Source organism: Phacochoerus africanus, chromosome 15, assembly GCF_016906955.1.
Source record: "Phacochoerus africanus isolate WHEZ1 chromosome 15, ROS_Pafr_v1, whole genome shotgun sequence".
Lineage (NCBI taxonomy): Eukaryota > Metazoa > Chordata > Mammalia > Artiodactyla > Suidae > Phacochoerus > Phacochoerus africanus.
In genome coordinates, this window is record NC_062558.1 from 6403094 (window position 1) to 6420110 (window position 17017).

At 58.3% G+C, this 17017-nt stretch overlaps 1 protein-coding gene across 3 annotated transcripts; it reads right to left on the bottom strand.

Moving 5' to 3' along the window:
- Positions 1-3434: 3434 nt before the first annotated feature.
- Positions 3435-8665, bottom strand: LOC125116436 (uncharacterized). Of its 3 annotated transcripts, none has more exons than XM_047761652.1 (6): positions 7699-8665; positions 7040-7164; positions 5698-5897; positions 5124-5294; positions 4426-4536; positions 3435-3749 (listed from the first exon to the last, which is right to left on the bottom strand). In XM_047761652.1, the coding sequence occupies exons 1-6, from the start codon at positions 8088-8090 to the stop codon at positions 3726-3728; spliced, it is 1023 nt and encodes a 340-aa protein (XP_047617608.1). In that variant the 5' UTR covers positions 8091-8665; the 3' UTR covers positions 3435-3725. The 3 variants fall into 3 exon arrangements, 2 of the variants coding, with proteins under 2 accessions (XP_047617608.1, XP_047617607.1); XM_047761651.1 differs by having other exon boundaries at positions 4870-5294; XR_007132323.1 differs by having other exon boundaries at positions 4426-5294; positions 6765-7164.
- Between the last annotated feature and the right edge of the window lie 8352 nt (positions 8666-17017).

Here is a 17017-nt window from a genome sequence, read left to right on the forward strand (position 1 = left end):
CCACCATTGCTGAAATGCCAGATCCTGTCCCCACTGCACAGGGCTAGAGATCCAATGGGTGCCTCCACAGACACGACTGGATCATGACCCCACTGAGCCCCAGTGGGAACTCCAGCCAATGTTTTTGGAAAGAAGCTCTTCCTATTAGGAAGGAGAATGTGTGCATATGTCGAGGTGGAAAGTTCATTGCTGTGAGGGGTTCCCGTTGGGGCTCAGTGGTAAGGACCCTGCCTAGTAGCCATGAGGACACAGGTGTGATGGCTGGCCTCACTCCGTGGGTGAAGGAGCCGGCATTGCCGTGAGCTGTGGTGTAGGTCGCAGACGAGGCTCGGATCCTGCATTGCGATGGCGGGGGAGGGGGTGGGAGGCCAGCAGCTGCAGCTCCGATGCCATCCAGGCCTGGGTACTTCCCCTATGCCACAGGGGTGGCCTTCACATGCAAACAGAATTAAAGAAAGCTGATGCTTAGGAAATCCGTCATGGAGAACAATGCAACTTTGTGTGTGTGCGTGGGTCTTGTGTTGTTTGTCTTTTCAGGGCTTCCCCCTCGGCATGTGCAGAGTCCTGTGCTAGAGGTCCTATTGCTGGCTGACATAGTTTTGCAAGTCCTACCTAGCCAGGGCCCTCAGAGAAGAACAAGACACAAAAGGAATCCGCATCGGAAAGGAAGAAGTCAAGCGACCCCTCAATGCACATGACATGATCCTATCCCCGCAGACCCCTCAAGACGCTCCCAGAAAACGGGTAGAGCGCCTCAGTGAATGGGGCCAAGTCGCAGGAGGCACCCTGAAGGCACAGAAACCGAGTGCCTTTCTCTACCCTGGGAACGAGAGCTCGGAGAGAGACATCGGGGAAACGATCCCATTTGCCGTCACCTCCCAAAGAAGAGACGGCTGAGGAAGAGACCTCCCTGGAGAGATGCAGAACCCCCCAGATGCTGATGCAAGCAATCCCAGAGGACGCAAACAGATGGCAAGACACACCTTGCTCTTGCGTTGCAAGAGCCTATGGTAGCCCAAGGACCATGCTCCCCGAGGCAGTCCACAGAGTCACCGCCATCCCTGTCAAATGCCCAAGACCGTTGTTCACAGCACGAGACCATGGGGTTGGTGGGGGGAGGGGAGCTGGAGCAGCCCAGAGGGACCCTGGGGGAGCTGTGGGGAAGGAGGAAGGCCAGTTGGGGGGACCCCAGGAAGTGACCTCACTTCCCTGGCGACAGAGGCCAACGGAACTTGGAACCTGGGAGCCCGGCACCTACTGGTCCAGTCCAGGAGAGGACGGAGGAGGGATGGACTGGCTCTGCTGCATCCCGCTCTCCCGGGGCCGAGGCCGAGGCCGCAGGCGTCGTCGCGGCAGAGATGGCCTCTGCCAAGCCTGCAGAACCTGGATGAGAACACGAGGCGGACGCCTATGGGCCGTTGCCCGCAGGGACCCAGAGGTAACACCGGGAGAGGGAGCTCCAGCCAAGGGCAGGGACCTCTCGGATCCCACACGGGAGCCCCATGTCCCCTCCCTGGATGACTTTGAGCAGAGGCGGGTGGTGAGGGGTGGGTCCGCCTCAAGCAAGAGCCGGCTGACCTGCTGGGCAGGGCTTGTCCACATCCCAGGACACAGCTGGCTGGGGAGAAGCGGGGGGCCGAGGAGGGGGGTGGTTGGAGTCAGGGCCGAGCCCTGTGTGCAAACGGTACCCCCAGCCCTCCAGGGGACTCTCGTTCCTCCCGGGTCACGGGGGGCCGCTGGCATGTGGCGGGGGTGCGGTGTCTGAGCAGGCAAGGCCTCCCCTGACCTGGGAGCAGAAGGTCAAGGGGGCAGCAGAAGCAGCGAGAAGCTAACAGCCCCACAGAGCTCTGACGCCTCGGGGCCGGGCCCTCTGACGCTCACTGTCATTGCAGAGTCCCCCACCTGAGACCCGCCAGGAGCTGGGTGAGGAAGGCAGAAGGCCTCCCGAGGAACCTCCACGCAGGCCGCTCCCCGGGGTCCTCTGCCGGGCTGGTGGTGAGCACGGCACCGCCAGCTGTGGCCATGAAGACACCGTCCACACGAGCCTGACAACCCTGGAAGGCCTGGCCCCCCCTGAGGCCCAGCCTGAAGGTGAGAAGAGGGGGCCGGGGCTCGGGGCGTGTGGGGGGAGCTGAGGTGGGGGCCGCACAGCGGGGAGTCCCCAGAGGATGGTGTTGGGCCAGGAGCCAAGACAAAGGCACACGCCCCGCCTGGAGGACAGCAGAGCCAGGAGGCGCTGGCCGGGACTGGTCGGGAAGGCTCTGGGAAGACTGCTCTCCTTGGAAGAGCACATGGCAAGGCGGGCAGGCACCAAAGCTCTTCCTCTCTCACACCTCCAGCAGGAGACCCGGAGCCAGAGGCCAAGACGCCAGCCGAGCGGAAAGACCCTGGAGCAGCCCCCAGAGGAGGTCCAAGACCACAGGAGGACTCAGCACCCGGGCAGGGAGGACCTCTGGCTCTTTCAGAGGGACACTCACGTCCTCGTGGGGACTCGTCCCCAGGGGAGGATGAACCCTCTGCTCCTCTCCCAAGAGGCCCAGCTCCTCTTGAGGAGTCCCCACTCGGGCAGGGTGGAACCAAGGTGCCTCCTGCAGGAGGACCAGGCCCCCATCAAGACTCAGCCCACGGGCAGGCTCAACCTGCTGCTCCTCCGGATGGAGGACCAGAGCCTCAGGAGACCTCACCTCCTGGGCAGGGAGGTGATGAAAATCCTGCTCCTCCTACAGGAGGACGAGGCTCTCAGGTGGACTCACCAGCCGGGCAGGATGAAAACGCGGCTCCGGCCGCATCCCCAGACACTGATGTGCCTTTCCCTGTGGTGGATGGCAACGTTGCCCCGGCCTCCGCCGGGGACAAAGGACCTGAGGAGCATTCAGCAGCCCTTCTGGGAGTGCCTGCCCTGACTGCTCCCGCACCCCCTACCCTGGGTCCTGGCCTGGCTCTTTCAAGAACCCTGGGCCCACTTCCAAAACCACCTTCCCCAAGGTCCCCTCCGCCCCTGCCAGTGCCCTCCCCATCAGCTCCCCCCAAACCCCATCCCCCTGCTCCCCCTCCTGACACGGACTCTCCTTCCCCTCTCCCGATTGCTCTTTGGATGTGTGTCCAATTTCTCTTCCTCTTCCATATCATCTATAGCATAGTTTAATTTATGTTGTGAGCCTAGAAAGTTTAGAAAGTTGAAACAAAATTAAAATAAAAAGATAAGGTAGTTATTGATAGGGAAATAAGAAAAAGCAAAAATTAATAAATAAAGTGAATTATTATCCATCGATCACTGAGAAGAGAGAAACGATTTTTTTTTTTTTGTCTTTTGTCTTCTGTCTTTTGAGGGCCACCCCCGCAGCACATGGACGTTCCCAGGCTGGGCAGGGGGGCGGGGGTGGGGTGGGGGTGGGGGTCCATCGGAGCCCGAGCTGCCGGCCTCCAGCACAGCCACAGCGACAGGGGATCCAAGCCGTGTCTGGGGCCCACACCACAGCTCTCGGCCCCGCCGGAGCCTTTCCCCTCAAGTGAGGCCAGGGATTGAACCCGCTTCCTCAGGGATGTGCGTCAGGCACGTGAACCGCTGAGCCACGACGGGAACTCCGAGAGCCAGGAAACCGTTGGAGGACCGTCCAAAGTCAGCTGAATTGACGGCGGGGGCGGGGGCTTGTGCACTCGTGCACAGCAGCTGCCCTTTCACCAAGCGCAGGGTCGCATTCATTCTTGGATGTGGTTGCACAGTGTCAAGAACCTCCTGATTTGCAGAGCTGAGGGATGACAAGATTGCCACTGTTTAAAAATGCCCGCCAAAGCAAACGGGCACATTCCTCGGCCTGAGGGGCCCCATCGACGTCCCGGCTCTCAGCCTCGGGGCTGAGGGACTTGCTCTCTCCACCTGTTTCTTCCGCAGCCCTCTCGTACCTGCCCTCATGCGGACAGGAGGAGAGGTCGCTTCATCCACCTCCCCAGGGAGCAAAACCGGCAGCACAAGTTCAAGCCATCCGTGCCCTCGAACACACACACACGCTTGGGCACTGGCTTTGACTAGAGCATTTAAAGTCAAGTTTTAAAATTTAAAACAAATCAGATTTCCCTGTTGGGGTGCATCAGAAATGAAGCCACTGGGTATCCACGAGGATGCAAGTTCCATCCCTAGCCTGCTCAGTGGGTTAAGGATCTGGCGTTGCCGTGAGCTGTGGTGGAGGTCGCAGAGGAGGTTTGGATCCTGTGTGGCTCTGGCTCTGGCTCTGGCTCTGGCTCTGGCCGGCAGCTGTAGCTCCGACTTGATCCCTAGCCTGGGAACCGCCATATGCCCCGGATGCGGCCTTCCAAAGCAAAACAGAAAAAGAAAGACCGAACGAAAGTAAGAAAAGAAACAAAACAGTGAGGGAAATAGAAGAAAGATAAGGAGTGCCTGTGGCGGCTCGGCAGCAGTGAACCCACCGGGTATCCATGAGGATGCAGGTTCCAACCCTGGCCTTGCTCACTGGCTAAACGATCCAGTGTTGATCTGTCTCCTAGCCTGGGAACTTCTATGTGCCTTGCCCTGTGGCCCTAAAAAGAAAGCCAGCAAGACAGAAAGTCACACCAAACGAAGAAGCAAGCAAGCAAGCAAGCGAGGCAGCCAAAACCAAATGGGAGGAGGGAGAGAGAAGGCCCAGACCGCTCCCTCTCCAAACCCTGGGCCAGCAAGCGGGGCCACGCTAGCAGGTCCTGTGTGTCTCCTCCCCTGCGGGGGCTGAGGGATGGTGGCACGGCTGAGGGACAGCGAGGCGTTCCGGACCCTGATACAGGCTCTGTCCTCCAGCCAGGACCCAGGGCTCCCCCTTGGCCGTCCAGCTCATCCACGGCTGACAGGATGGACCCTTCCGGGCCTGTGACACTCACGGCTCCGGGAGGAGGCCAAACAGCCGGGCAAGGCCCCCAGCGGACGAGCGGGTGCTGAGCCGAGTGTGGAGGGTCAGGCAGGGGCAAGGAAGGCCTGGAGAAGGGCTCGACGAGATCCCGCAGGAGCCAGGGTCCCATGGAGGCCGAGGGGGCGGGGGCAGCTTGGCAGGACCCCCCGGGGGGAGCAGCCCCGGAAGAGGCCTGCTGAGGCGGGTGGCGAGGGGGCCGGCAGGCCTGGAAGGGCAGGAGGAGACCTTTGGGGGTGCGTGCTGCTGGGGGTGGGCCGGGCTCCTCTGGCCTGCCCCACATCTGGGTTTGGGCCCCCGAAGAGGGCTGCCGTCATCCCGAGGACCCGGTGAGCTGGAGCGGGGCCCGAGCGGGAACCCAAGGCTGGACCTGGCTTCTGCCCCCAGAGTGGCTCGCCCCTGGCGTTGAAACAAAAGCAGAGTGGGTCCGAGTCACTCCGAAGGGAAGGACGACGTGGATGGGATTTGACTGGATGCTTGTGTGTTGAGGGCCGCACCCGGGGCACAGGGAGGGTCCCAGGCAAGGGGTGGAATCGGAGCTGCAGCTGCTGGCCTGCCCCACAGCCTCAGCCTCAGCCACAGCCACAGCCACAGCCACGCGGGACCCGAGCCACGTCTGCGACCCACGCCACAGCTCGCGGCAATGCCCGATCCCCGACCCCCCCTGAAGTGAGGCCAGGGATCGATCGGGCATCCTCACGCAGCCTCGTCCCATTTGATGCTGCTGCACCACCACGGGCACGCCACCAATCTTTGCCTAGTTTATTCTACGTATATATCCTGTCTTCTTTCTCAGCGGTACCTGTGGCACATGGAAGTTCCCGACCAGGGATGGAATCTGAGCCGCGCCTACGACCCACAGCACCGTTGCCGAAATGCCCGATCCTTTCCCCACCGCACAGGGCTGGAGATCCAACGGGTGCCTCCACAGACACGACTGGAGCACGAACCCACTGAGCCCCAGTGGGAACTCCAGCCAATCTCTTTGGAAAGTGGGTCTTCCTATTAGGAAGGAGAATATGTGCATACGTCGAGGTGGAAAGTTCACTGCTATGAGGAGTTCCCGATGGGGCTCAGTGGCAAGGACCCTGCCTGGTAGCCATGAGGCCACAGGTGTGATGGCTGGCCTCGCTCCGTGGGTGAAGGATCCGGCATTGCCGTGAGCTGTGGTGTAGGTCGCAGACGAGGCTCGGATCCTGCGTTGCTGTGGCTGCGATGGAGGCCGGCAGCGGCAGCTCCGACGCCACCCCGGCCTGGGAGCTTCCCCTATGCCACAGGTGTGGCGCTAAAAGGCAAACAGAAATAAAGAAAGCTAATGCTTATGAAATCCATCATGGAGAACAACGGAACTTTCCGTGTGTCTCTGTGTGTGTGTGTGTGTGTGTCTGTGTGTCTGTGTGTCTTTTGTCGTTTGACGTTTCAGGGCCGCACCCTCGGCATGTGCAGAGTCCTGTGCTAGGGGTCCTATTGCTGGTTGACACAGTTTTGCAAGTCCTACCTAGCCAGGGCCCTCAGAGAAGAACAAGACACAAAAGGAATCCGCATCGGAAAGGAAGAAGTCAAGCGACCCCTCAATGCACATGACATGATCCTATCCCCGCAGACCCCTCAAGACGCTCCCAGAAAACGGGTAGAGCGCCTCAGTGAATGGGGCCAAGTCGCAGGAGGCACCCTGAAGGCACAGAAACCGAGTGCCTTTCTCTACCCTGGGAACGAGAGCTCGGAGAGAGACATCGGGGAAACGATCCCATTTGCCGTCACCTCCCAAAGAAGAGACGGCTGAGGAAGAGACCTCCCTGGAGAGATGCAGAACCCCCCAGATGCTGATGCAAGCAATCCCAGAGGACGCAAACAGATGGCAAGACACACCTTGCTCTTGCGTTGCAAGAGCCTATAGTAGCCCAAGGACCATGCTCCCCGAGGCAGTCCACAGAGTCACCGCCATCCCTGTCAAATGCCCAAGACCGTTGTTCACAGCACGAGACCATGGGGTTGGTGGGGGGAGGGGAGCTGGAGCAGCCCAGAGGGACCCTGGGGGAGCTGTGGGGAAGGAGGAAGGCCAGTTGGGGGGACCCCAGGAAGTGACCTCACTTCCCTGGCGACAGAGGCCAACGGAACTTGGAACCTGGGAGCCCGGCACCTACTGGTCCAGTCCAGGAGAGGACGGAGGAGGGATGGACTGGCTCTGCTGCATCCCGCTCTCCCGGGGCCGAGGCCGAGGCCGCAGGCGTCGTCGCGGCAGAGATGGCCTCTGCCAAGCCTGCAGAACCTGGATGAGAACACGAGGCGGACGCCTATGGGCCGTTGCCCGCAGGGACCCAGAGGTAACACCGGGAGAGGGAGCTCCAGCCAAGGGCAGGGACCTCTCGGATCCCACACGGGAGCCCCATGTCCCCTCCCTGGATGACTTTGAGCAGAGGCGGGTGGTGAGGGGTGGGTCCGCCTCAAGCAAGAGCCGGCTGACGCGGGCTCGGAGGCCTGCTGGGCAGGGCCTTGTCCACATCCCAGGACACAGCTGGCTGGGGAGAAGCAGGGGGCTGAGGGGGGTAGGTGTGGAGTCAGGGCCGAGCCCTGCGTGCCAGCGGTACCCCCAGCCCTCCAGGGGGCTCTCGTTCCTCCCGGGTCAGGGGGGAGCCACTGGTGTGTGGCGGGGCTGTGGTGTCTGAGCAGGCAAGGCCTCCCCTGTTCTGGGAGCCGAAGGTCAAGGGGGCAGCAGAAGCAGCGAGAAGCTAACAGCCCCACAGGGCTCTGACGCCTCGGGGCCGGGCCCTCTGACGCTCACTGTCATTGCAGAGTCCCCCACCTGAGACCCGCCAGGAACGGGGTGAGGAAGGCAGAAGGCCACCCGAGGAACCTCCACACAGACTGCTCCCCGGGGTCCTCTGCCGGGCTGGTGGGGAGCGCAGGAGCGCCAGCTGTGGCCATGAAGACACCGTCCACACGAGCCTGACAACCCTGGAAGGCCTGGCCCCCCCTGAGGCCCAGCCTGAAGGTGAGAAGAGGGGGCCGGGGCTCTGGGCGCGGTGGGGGGAGCTGAGGTGGGGGCCGCACAGCGGGGAGTCCCCAGAGGATGGTGTTGGGCCAGGAGCCAAGACAAAGGCACACGCCCCGCCTGCAGGAGAGCAGAGCCAGGAGGGGCTGGCCGGGACCGGTCGGGAAGGCTCTGGGAGGACTGCTCTCCTTGGAAGAGCACATGGCAAGGCGGGCAGGCACCAAAGCTCTTCCTCTCTCACACCTCCAGCAGGAGTCCTGGAATCAGAGGCCAAGACGCCAGCCGAGCGGAAAGACCCTGGAGCAGCCCCCAGAGGAGGTCCAAGACCACAGGAGGACTCAGCACCCGGGCAGGGAGGACCTGTAGCTCTTTCAGAGGGACACTCACGTCCTCATGGGGACTCGCCCCCCGGGGAGGATGAACCCTCTGCTCCTCTCCCAAGAGGCCCAGCTCCTCTTGAGGAGTCCCCACCCGGGCAGGGTGGAACCAAGGCGCCTCCTGCAGGAGGACCAGGCCCCCAGGAAGACTCAACTCATGGGCAGGATCAACCTGCTGCTCCTCCTGAAGGAAGACCAGAGCCTCATGAGGTCTCACCTCCCGGCCCGGATGAAAATCCTGCTCTTCCTACAGGAGGACGAGGCTCTCAGGAGGACTCACCAGCCGGGCCGGATGAACATCCTGCTCCTCCTCCAGGAGGACGAGGCCCTCAGGAGGACTCGCGAGCTGGGAAGGATGAAAATCCTGCTTCTCCTCCTGGAGGACGAGGCTCTCAGGAGGACTCAGCAGCTGTGCAGGATGAAAATCCTGCTCCTCCTCCCGGAGGACGAGGCTCTCAGGAGGACTCAGCACCCGGGCAGGGAGGACCTGTAGCTCTTTCAGAGGGACACTCACGTCCTCATGGGGACTCGCCCCCCGGGGAGGATGAACCCTCTGCTCCTCTCCCAAGAGGCCCAGCTCCTCTTGAGGAGTCCCCACCCGGGCAGGGTGGAACCAAGGTGCCTCCTGCAGCAGGACCAGGCCCCCAGGAAGACCAAACGCATGGGCAGGATCAACCTGCTGCTCCTCCTGAAGGTAGACCAGAGCCTCATGAGGTCTCACCTCCAGGGCAGGATGAAAATCCTGCTCTTCCTACAGGAGGACGAGGCCCTCAGGAGGACTCACGAGCCAGGCAGGATGAACATCCTGCTTCTCCTCCTAGAGCACGAGGCTCTCAGGAGGACTCACCAGCCGGGCAGGATGAAAATCCTGCTCCTCCTCCTGGATTACGAGGCTCTCATGATGTCTCACCAGCCAGGCAGGATGAACATTCTGCTCCTCCTCCTGGAGGACGAGGCTCTCAGGAGGACTTACTAGCTGAGCCGGATGAAAAACCTGCTCCTCCTCCTGGAGGACCAGGCTCTCAGGAGGACTCACGAGCCGGGAAGGATGAAAATCCTCTTCCTTCTCCTGGAGGACAAGGCTCTCATGATGTCTCACCAGCCGGGCAGGTTGAACATCCTGCTCCTCCTACAGGAGGACGAGGCTCTCAGGAGGACTCCCCAGCTGGGCAGGATGAATATCCGGCTCCTCCTACAGGAGGACGAGGCTCTCATGCAGACACACCGGCCCTGCAGGATGAATATCCTTCTCCTCTTCCTGGAGGACGAGGCTCTCAGGAGGACTCATCAGCCGGGCCGGATGAAAAACCTGCTCCTCCTCCTGGAGGACAAGGCTCTCATGTGGACTCATCAGCTGGGCCGGATGTAAATCCTGCTCCTCCTCCTGGAAGACCAGGCTCTCAGGAGGACTCACGAGCCAGGAAGGATGAAAATCCTGTTCCTCCTCCTGGAGGACGAGGTTCTCATGATGTCGCGCCAGCCGGGCAGGTTGAACATCTTGCTCCTCCTACAGGAGGACGAGGCACTAATGAGGACTCCCCAGCGGGGCAGGATGAAGATCCTGGTCCTCCTCCTGGAGGACAAGGCTCTCCTGAGGCCTCAGCAGCCAGGCAGGATGAACATCCTGCTCCTCCTCCTGGAAGACCAGGCTCTCAGGAGGACTCACGAGCCGGGAAGGATGAAAATCCTGTTCCTCCTCCTGGAGGACGAGGCTCTCCTCTCAGGAGGACTCATCAGCCGGGCCGGATGAAAATCCTGCTCCTCCTCCTGGAGGACGAGGCTCTCAGGTGGACTCACCAGCCAGGCAGGATGAACATCCTGCTCCTCCTCCTGGAAGACCAGGCTCTCATGAGGACTCACGAGCCGGGAAGGATGAAAATCTTGTTCCTCCTCGTGGAGGACGAGGCTCTCATGTTGTCGCACCAGCCGGGCAGGTTGAACATCTTGCTCCTCCTACAGGAGGACGAGGCACTAATGAGGACTCCCCAGCGGGGCAGGATGAAGATCCTGTTCCTCCTCCAGGAGGACGAGGCTCTCAGGATGTCTCACCAGCCAGGCAGAATGAACATCCTGCTCCTCCTACAGGAGGACGAGGCTCTCAGGAGAACTCTCCAGCCGGGCAGGAGGAAAATCCGGCTCCTCCAACAGGAGGAGGATGCTCTCATGCAGACACACCAGCCCAGCAGGATGAACATCCTGCTCCTCCTCCAAGAGGACGAGGCTCTCATGAGGACTCCCCAGCCGGGCAGGATGAAAATCCTGGTGCTCCTCCTGGAGGACGAGGCTCTCAGGAGTACTCACCAGCCGGGCAGGCATGAAAATCCTGCTCCTGCCTCCTGAGTGGACGAGGCTCTCTGGAAGGACTCACCAGCCGGGCAGGATGAAAAACCTGCTCCTCCTCCTGGAGGACAAGGCTCTCAGGAGGACTCACTAGCTGGGCGGGATGAAAATCCTGCTCCTCCTCCTGGAGGACGAGGCTCTCAGATGGACTCATCAGCTGGGAAGGATGAAAATCTGGATAATCCTCCTGGAGGACGAGGCTCTCTGGAGGACTCACTAGCTGGGCAGGATGAACATCCTGGTCCTCCTCCTGGAGGACAAGGCTCTCCTGAGGACTCAGCAGCCGTGCAGGATGAAAATCCTGCTCCTCCTCCCGGAGGACGAGGCTCTCAGGAGGACTCCCCAGCCGTGCAGGATGCAAATCCTGCTCCTCCTCCTGCAGGACCAGGCTCTCAGGAGGACTCACTAGCTGGGCAGGATGAAAATCCTGCTGGTCCTCCAGAAGTCTCCCGTCCACTCGAACACTCACCAGCCCTGCAGGGGGCACTTGGCGCTGCTCTGGCCGAATTCCCGGACACTGATGTGCCTTTCCCTGTGCTAGATGGCAACGTTGCCCCGGCCTCTGCTGGGGACAAAGGGCCCGAGGCGCATTCAGCAGCCCTTCTGGGAGTGCCTGCCCTGACTGCTCCCGCACCCCCTCTACCAGGTCCTGGCCTGGCTCTTTCAAGAACCCTCGGCCCATTTCCAAAACCACCTTCCCCAAGGTCCCCTCCGCCCCTGCCAGTGCCCTCCCCATCAGCTTCCCCCCAAACCCCATCCCCTTGCTCCCCCTCCTGACATGCACTCTCCTTCCCCTCTCCTGATTGCTCTTTGGAGATGTGTCCAATTTCTCTTTCTGATTCATGTCATTTATGGTATAGTTCACTTTGTGTTTGAGCCTAGAGTTTTTAGAACGTTGAAACAAAATAAAAATAAAAAAAGGAAGTAGTTATTGACAGGGAAGTAATAAAAAGCACAAATTAATAAATAAAGCTAATTATTCTCAATCAATCATTGAGAAGACAGAAGTGATTTTTGTGTGTGTGTCTTTTGTCCTTTGTCTTCTGTCTTTTGAGGGCTTCCCCCATGGCATATGGAGGTTCCCAGGCTAGGGGGCGGATCGGGGCCAGAGCTGCCGGCCTCCAGCACAGCCAGAGCAACAGGGGATCCAAGCCGTGTCTGGGACCCACACCACAGATCACGGCCACGCCGGATCCTTTCCCCTTGGAATGAGGCCAGGGATGGAACCCGCTTCCTCAGGGATACACGTCAGGTGCGTGAACTGCTGAGCCACGACGGGAACTCCGCGAGCCAGGAAACCGTTGGAGGACCGTCCAGAGTCAGCTGAATTGACGGCGGGGGCGGGGGCTTGTGCACTTGTGCACAGCAGCTGCCCTTGCACCAAGCGCAGGGTCGCATTCATTCTTGGATGTGGTTGCACCCTATCCAGAACATCCTGATTCACAGAGCTGAGGAATGACAAGGTTGCCATGGTTTAAACATGCCCGCCAAAGCAAACGGGCTCATTCCTCGGGTTGAGGGGCCCCATCCAGGTCCCATCTCGTCGCGTCGGGGCTGAGGGGCTTGCTCTCTCACCCTGTTTCTTCTGCAGCCGTCTTGTACCTGCCCTCAAGTGGACAGGAGGAGAGGAAGCCTCAACCACTTCCCCAATGAGCCAAACTGGCAGCAGGAGTTCAAGCCACCCATTCACTCGAACACACATACAAGTGTGGGCATGGATCTGCTTAGAGCGTTTCACATCAAACTTGAAAGGTGAGAAAAGGAGGTCCCATCGTGGCACAGCAGAAAAAATCCCACTAGGACGCATGAGTTTGCATGCTTGATCCCTGGCCTCCCTCAGTGGGTTAAGGATCTGGCATTGCCATGAGCTGTGGGTGGAGGTCGCAGAGGAGGCTTGGATCCTGCGTGGCTGCGGCTGGGGCATGGGCTGGGGCTGTGGCCAGTAGCTGTAGCTCCGTCTCGACCCCTAGCCTGGGAACCGCCATATGCCCCGGGTGCGGCCCTCCAAAGCAAAACAGATCAAGAAAGAATGAAAGAAAGTAGAAAAGAAAAACAACAACAACAACAGTGAGAGAAATAGAAAAAAGGTAAGGAGTGCCTGTTGCGGCTCAGCAGAAATCAACCCACCTGGTATCCATGAGGATGCAAGTTGCATCGCCGGCCTCGTTCACCGGCTAAACGATCCAGTGCTGATTAGCCCCCTAGCCTGGGAACTTCTACGTGCCTTGCCCTGTGGCCCTAAAAGGACAGACAGCAAGACGGAAAGTGAACCAAACAAAAAAGCAAGCAAGCAAGCAAGCGAAACTGCCAATACCAAATGGGAGGAGGGAGAGAGATGGCCCAGATCTCGGCCTCCCCAAAAGCTGGGCCTGAAAGCGGGGCCACGCTAGCAGGTCCTGTGTGCCTCCTCCCCTGCAGGGGCTGAGGGATGGTGGCACGGCTGAGGGACAGCAAGGCTTTCCGGACCCTGATACAGGCTCTGTCCTCCAGCCAGGACCCAGGGCTCCCCCTTGGCCGTCCAGCTCATCCACGGCTGACAGGATGGACCCTTCTGGGCCTGTGACACTCACGGCTCCGGGAGGAGGCCAAACAGCCAGGCAAGGCCCCCAGCGGACGAGCCGAGTGTGGAGGGTCAGGCAGGGGCAAGGAAGGCCTGGAGAAGGGCTCGATGAGATCCCGCAGGAGCCAGGGTCCCATGGAGGCCTGAGGGGGCAGGGGCAAACGTGGCAGGGCCGCCCGCGGGGAGCAGCCCTGGAAGAGGCCTGCTGAGGCGGGGTGGCGAGGGGGCCGGCAGGCCTGGAAGGGCAGGAGGAGACCTTTGGGGGCATGTGCTGCTGGGGGTGGGCTGGGCTCCTCTGGCCTGCCCCACGTCTGGGTTTGGGCCCCCGAAGAGGGCTGCCGTCATCCCGAGGACCCGGTGAGCTGGAGCGGGGCCCGAGCGGGAACCCAAGGCTGGACCTGGCTTCTGCCCCCAGAGTGGCTCGCCCCTGGCGTTGAAACAAAAGCAGAGTGGGTCCGAGTCACTCCGAAGGGAAGGACGACGTGGATGGGATTTGACTGGATGCTTGTGTGTTGAGGGCCGCACCCGGGGCACAGGGAGGGTCCCAGGCAAGGGGTGGAATCGGAGCTGCAGCTGCTGGCCTGCCCCGCAGCCACAGCCACACCAGATCCGAGGTGCCTCTGCGACCTACACCACAGCTCACGGCAGGGCCGGATCCTTACCCGTGGAGCGAAGTGGCATCCTCTTGGATCCCAGGCGGGGTTGTTTCCACTGAGCCACACAGGAACTCCCAGTGGATGACTACGTGGTTGGAGTCCTGCTGCACCCGCAACATCGTTTGATCCCCTCCACCAACCAGCGAGGTCTATAGTACAGGTCGTTTTGGTCCCTTTTGATAATGAGAACTTTGTGCAACAGAGAGACGTCCCCGGAAGCTGGAAGCTGCGAGCAACGACCGGAGGCAGACACCCAGCGCTTCCCATCCCGCCTGGGCCCTTCGCAGGACAGACAGTTGCCTCTCAGGGGCAGCCGAGACAGTCGTGCCCTCCACACTCGGCCCGGGTTTTTTTTTAAATTTATGGTTATTCTTTTCATTACTCAGATGAATTCATCACATCTGTTGTCGTATAATGATCCTAACAATCCAATTTCACAGGATGTCCACCTTATAACCCAACCACATCCCCCCACCCCCCAAACCTTCTCCTCTGGAAACCGTAATGTTTTCAGCATCTGTGAGTCAGCATCTGTTCTGCAAAGAAGATCCAGTCTGCCCTTTGTTCAGATTCCACGTGTCCCTGAAAGCATTTGATGTAGGGGTCTCACTGTATGGCTGACCTCCCTTAGCATGCGAATTTCTGGGTCCATCCATGTGCTAAAATTGCTGGCATGTCATTCATTTTAGTGGCCGAGTAATATTCTGGTGTGTATATGTACCACGTCTCCTTGATGCACTCCTCTGTCGATGGACACTTCGGTGGTTTCCATGTCTTGTCGGCAGTTGCAAAGAGTGCTGCGATGAACATCGGAGTTCGTGTGTCTCTGCGAGTCATGGTTTTCTCTGGGTAGAGGCCCAGGAGTGGGATTGCTGGCTCAAATGGTACTTCTAGGTTTCGTTTCTGAGGCATCTCCATCCTGTTTTCCACAGTGGTTGCACCATTTACAATCCCACCAACCGTGTCCTAGGGTTTCCTTTTCTCCCCACCCTCTCCAACACTTATTGCTTGTGGACTTTCTGAGGATGGCCATTCTGGCTGGTGTACGGTGGTACGTCATGGTGGTTTTTGACGTGCATGTCTCTCAGAATGAGTGATGCTGAACATCTTTTCATGTGTTTTCTGGCCATCTGTATGTCTTCTTTGAGAACTGTCTGTTGAGATCTTCTTTTCCATGTTTGGAAGGGGTTGTTTGGTTGTTTTGGTGTGGAGCTGCAGAAGGGTGATTATAACCGTGGAGAGAGGAATCCCTTGTCAGTTGATTCACTTGCAAAGGTTTTCTCCCATTCTGTGGGAAGTCTTTTCGTTCTGTTTAGGGTTTCCTTTGCTCTGAGAAACTTTTAAGTTTGACTAGGTCCCATTGGTATGTTGTGGTTTCTTCGTGTCATTAGTCTAAGAGGTGCATCTGAGAAGCTGTGCTGTCGTTTATGTCGGGGAGTGTTTGGCCTATGTTTTCCTCTAGGCGTTGCAGGAGTCTCTGGTCGGCTCGCTAGGTCTTTAATCCATTTGGAGCTGTTTTTGCGTCTGGTGGTGCTAGGAAGTGTTCTCATTTCATTCTTTTCCATGTGGCTGTCCCGTTCTTCCCGCGCACCCCTTCTTGAACAGGCTTTCTTTTGTCCGTTGCATGGTCTGGCCTCCTTTGTCATAGATGAGGTGGCTTGTAGGTGTGGGGGTGGCTTTCCTTCTGGGCTTTCCATCCTGTTCCACTGATGCCGAGTTCTGTCTTTGCGCAAGTAGCATGCGGTTTTTTGAGGATTGTTGCTCTGTGGTATAGTCTGGAGTCCAGGAGCCCGAATCTCCAGCTCCCTTTCTCTTTTTCAGGGATGTCTTTGGCTCTTCTGGGGCTTTTGTGCTTCCAAACAAACTTCAAAATGTTTTGTTCCAGTTCTGTGGAAATGTCCTTGGTAATTGGATAGGGATTGCATTGCCTTAGGAAGTATAATCAGGTTGATAATATTAAGTCTTCCAGTCCACGAGCATGTATAGCTTTCCATCTCTTGTATCATCTTTGATTTCTTTCATCAGTGTCTTAAAGTTTCAGAGTACAGGTCTTTTGTCTCTTGAGGTAAGTTTCCTCCTAGGGATTCTATCCTTTTGGATGCAATGGTAAACGTGAATGCTTCCCTGATTTCTCTTTCTGCTCTTTCCTTGTTCGTGTATAGAAATGGCATCGATTTCTGTGCATTAATTTTGTATCCTGTGACTTTGCCAAATTCACAGATGAGCTCTAACCGTGTTCTGGGAGAGTCTTTAGGAGTCTCTAGGTATCGTACCATGTCGTCTGCAAATAGGGATAGTTTTACTTCTTCCTTTCCAATTTGGATTCCTCTTATTTCTTTCCTTCTCTGATCGCCATGGCTAGGACTTCCCAAGCTATGTTAAGAGTAGTGGTGAGTGCGGACATCCTTGTCTTGTTCCTGATCTCAGCGGGAATTCTTTCAGCTTTTCGCCATTGAGCATCATGTTCGCTGTGGGTTTGTCACACACGGCCTTTGTGATGTGAGGTAGGTTCCTGCTATGCCCACTTTCTGAAGGGTTTTTTCAGACACTTGGGTGTTGGATCTTGTCAGACAAAGGCTGTTCCCGCATCTCTTGAGAGGATCGTGGGGGTTTTCTCTTCGGTTTGTTAATGTGGTGCATCACACCGATGGATGTGCGGATGTGGAAGAACACGTGCGTCCTGGGGCTGAATCCCACTTGATCGTGATGTACAATCCTTGGAACGTACTGATGGATGCGGTTTGCTAGCATTTTGTTGAGGAGTTTTGCATCGATGTTCCCCTCAGTGAAACGGGCCTGTAGTTTTCTTTTTTGTGGTGTCTGTGTCGGGCTTTGGTATCAGGGTGATGGTGGCCTTATAGAAGGAGTTTGAGAGTATCCCTTCCTCTGCAGTTTTTGGAAATGGTTTGAGAAGGATAGGTGTTAGCTCTTCTCTACATGTTTGATAGAATTTGGCTGTGAAGCCATCTGGTCCGGACTTTTGTTTGTTGGACATTTTGTAATAGCAGTTTCCATTTCAGTTCTTGTGACTTGTCCATTCATCCTTTTCACTTTTCTTTTCCCTGGGACTGGGACACTTTTGGAGTTCCTGTCATAGCTCATCGTTAACGAAGCTGACTGGTATCCAGAAGGATGTGGGTTTCATCCCTGGCCTCCCTCCGTGGGTTAAGGATCCGGTGTTGCCATGAACTGTGGTG